This window comes from Hyla sarda, unplaced genomic scaffold (assembly GCF_029499605.1).
Source record: "Hyla sarda isolate aHylSar1 unplaced genomic scaffold, aHylSar1.hap1 scaffold_2607, whole genome shotgun sequence".
NCBI classification, from domain to species: Eukaryota; Metazoa; Chordata; class Amphibia; order Anura; family Hylidae; genus Hyla; species Hyla sarda.
The window spans coordinates 30690-34090 of NW_026609297.1; the positions used below are offsets into that span (position 1 = coordinate 30690).

The window sequence follows — 3401 nt, forward strand, 5'->3', positions numbered from 1 at the left end:
GCCCATTCTCTCCTGTTCTCCACGTTCTGCGCCCATTCTTTCCTGTTCTCCATGTTCTGGGCCCATTCTCCCTGTTCTCCACGTTCTGCGCCCATTCTCCACGTTCTGCGCCCATTCTCTCCTGTTCTCCATGTTCTGGGCCCGTTCTCCCCTGTTCTCCACGTTCTGCGCCCATTCTCCCCTGTTCTCCACGTTCTGCGCCCATTCTCTCCTGTTCTCCATGTTCTGGGTCCATTCTCCCCTGTTCCCCACGTTCTGCGCCCATTCTCCCCTGTTCTCCACGTTCTGGGCCCATTCTCCCCTGTTCCCCACGTTCTCCATCCATTCTCCCCTGTTCTCCACGTTCTGTGGCCATCCTCCCATGTTCCCCACATTCTGGGCCCATTCTCCCCTGTTCTCCACGTTCTGCGCCCATTCTCCCCTGTTCTCCATGTTCTGCGCCCATTCTCCCCTGTTCTCCACGTTCTGCGCCCATTCTCCCCTTTTCCCCACGTTCTGGGCCCATTCTCCCCTGTTCTCCACGTTCTGGGCCCATTCTCCCCTGTTCTCCACATTCTGGGCCCATTTTCCCCTGTTCTCCACGTTCTGCGCCCATTTTCCCCTGTTCTCCACGTTCTGCGCCCATTCTCCCCTGTTCTCCACGTTCTGCGCTCATTCTCCCCTGTTCTCTATGTTCTGCGCCCGTTCTCCCCTGTTCTCCACGTTCTGGGCCCATTCTCCCTGTACTCCACAATCTGGGCCCGTTCTCCCCTGTTCTCCACGTTCTATGTCCATTCTCCCCTGTTCTCCACGTTCTGGGCCAATTCTCCCCTCTTCTCCACGTTCTGCGTCCATTCTCCCCTCTTCTCCACGTTCTGGGCCCATTCTCCCCTGTTCTCCACGTTCTGCACCCATTCTCCCCTGTTCTCCACGTTCTGCGCCCATTCTCTCCTGTTCTCCACGTTCTGGGTCCATTCTCCCCTGTTCCCCACGTTCTGCGCCCATTCTCCCCTGTTCTCCACATTCTGCGCCCATTCTCCCCTTTTCCCCACGTTCTGGGCCCATTTTCCCCTGTTCTCCACGTTCTGCGCCCATTTTCCCCGGTTCTCCACGTTCTGTGCCCATTCTCTCCTGTTCTCCACGTTCTGGGCCCATTCTCCCCTGTTCCCCACGTTCTGCGCCCATTCTCCCCTGTTTTCCACGTTCTGGGCCCGTTCTCCCCTGTTCTCCACGTTCTGCGCCCAATCTCCCCTGTTCTCCACGTTCTGCGCCCATTCTCCCCTGTTCTCCACGTTCTGCGCCCATTCTCCCCTGTTCTCCACGTTCTGCACCCATTCTCTCCTGCTCTCCACGTTCTGGGCCCATTCTCTCCTGTTCTCCACGTTCTGGGCCCGTTCTCCCCTGTTCTCCACGTTCTGGGCCCGTTCTCCCCTGTTCTCCACGTTCTGCGCCCATTCTCCCCTGTTCTCCACGTTCTGCGCCCATTCTCTCCTGTTCTCCACGTTCTGCGCCCATTCTCTCCTGTTCTCCACGTTCTGGGCCCGTTCTCCCCTGTTCTCCACGTTCTGCGCCCATTCTCCCCTGTTCTCCACGTCCTGCGCCCATTCTCCCCTGTTCTCCACGTTCTGCGCCCATTCTCCCCTGTTCCCCACGTTCTGCGCCCATTCTCCCCTGTTCTCCACGTTCTGTGCCCATTCTCCCATGTTCCCCACATTCTGGGCCCATTTTCCCCTGTTCTCCACGTTCTGGGCCCATTCTCCCCTGTTCTCCACGTTCTGGGCCCATTCTCCCCTGTTCTCCACGTTCTGGGCCCATTCTCCCCTGTTCTCCGCGTTCTGGGCCCATTCTCACCTGTTCTCCGCGTTCTGCGCCCATTCTCCCCTTTTCCCCACGTTCTGGGCCCATTCTCCCCTGTTTTCCACGTTCTGGGCCCATTCTCCCCTCTTCTCCACGTTCTGGGCCAATTCTCCCCTCTTCTCCACGTTCTGGGCCCATTCTCCCCTCTTCTCCACGTTCTGGGCCCATTCTCCCCTGTTCCCCATGTTCTGCGTCCATTCTCCCCTGTTCTCCACGTTCTGGGCCCATTCTCCCCTGTTCTCCACGTTCTGAGCCCATTCTCCCCAGGGTTCCCCACGTTCTGGGCCCATTCTCCCCAGATTTCCCCACATTCTGTGCCCATTCTCCCCTGTTCTCCACGTTCTGGGCCCATTCTCCCCTGTTCCCCACGTTCTCCATCCATTTTCCCCTGTTCTCCACGTTCTGGGCCCATTCTCCCTGTTCTCCACGTTCTGCGCCCATTCTCCCCTGTTCCCCATGTTCTGGGCCCATTCTCCCATGTTCCCCACATTCTGGGCCAATTCTCCCATCTTCTCCACGTTCTGCGTCCATTCTCCCCTGTTCTCCACGTTCTGCGCTCATTCTCCCCTGTTCTCCACGTTCTGGGCCCGTTCTCCCCTGTTCTCCACGTTCTGGGCCCGTTCTCCCCTGTTCTCCACGTTCTGGGCCAATTCTCCCCTCTTCTCCATGTTCTGCGTCCATTCTCCCCTGTTCTCTATGTTCTGCGCTCATTCTCCCCTGTTCTCCACATTCTGGGCCCATTCTCTCCTGTTCTCCACGTTCTGCGCCCATTCTCCCCTGTTCTCCACGTTCTGGGCCCATTTTCCCCTGTTCTCCACGTTCTGCGCCCATTTTCCCCTGTTCTCCACGTTCTGCGCCCATTTTCCCCGGTTCTCCACGTTCTGTGCCCATTCTCTCCTGTTCTCCACGTTCTGGGCCCATTCTCCCCTGTTCCCCACGTTCTGCGCCCATTTTCCCCGGTTCTCCACGTTCTGGGCCCATTCTCCCCGGTTCTCCACGTTCTGGGCCCATTCTCCCCTGTTTTCCACGTTCTGGGCCCATTCTCCCTGTTCTCCACATTCTGGGCCCGTTCTCCCCTGTTCTCCACGTTCTGCGCCCATTCTCCCCTGTTCTCCACATTCTGGGCCCGTTCTCTCCTGCTCTCCACGTTCTGGGCCCATTCTCCCTGTTCTCCACGTTTTGCGCCCATTGGTGTGTGTGGGGGGGGGCGGAGGTGTGCGGGGCACGGAGGTGGGGGGGGGGGGCGGAGGTGTGGGGGGGGGGGCGGAGGTGTGGGGGGTGCGGGGCGGAGTCATATATCTATGAAACTAGGGTCAAATGTCGCTTTCTACACGGGAGGGGCAGACACTTGGGGTCAGAGCAAAACTATAGAATTTAAGGTATGTGAGTAGGTGTCACCTCAGGGACAGGAGCGTGTCCCACAAGTCCCAGAATCTTCTAGTCTTTTTACTTGGTGATTCTATAGATGAGGATTTCTGGATAGTCAGATACGGGACCTCAATGAACTCTTAACAGCGCCTCTACAGGACATGAAAAGTATTACAGGATTGTCATTAAATCCATTA

At 57.8% G+C, this 3401-nt stretch overlaps 1 protein-coding gene across 1 annotated transcript; it reads right to left on the minus strand.

Moving 5' to 3' along the window:
- Positions 1–651: 651 nt before the first annotated feature.
- On the minus strand, positions 652–2955 carry LOC130324235 (collagen alpha-1(I) chain-like). The gene has a single exon (XM_056553222.1). It carries the CDS (start codon positions 2953–2955, stop codon positions 652–654), a length of 2304 nt encoding a protein of 767 aa, XP_056409197.1.
- Positions 2956–3401: the final 446 nt, after the last annotated feature.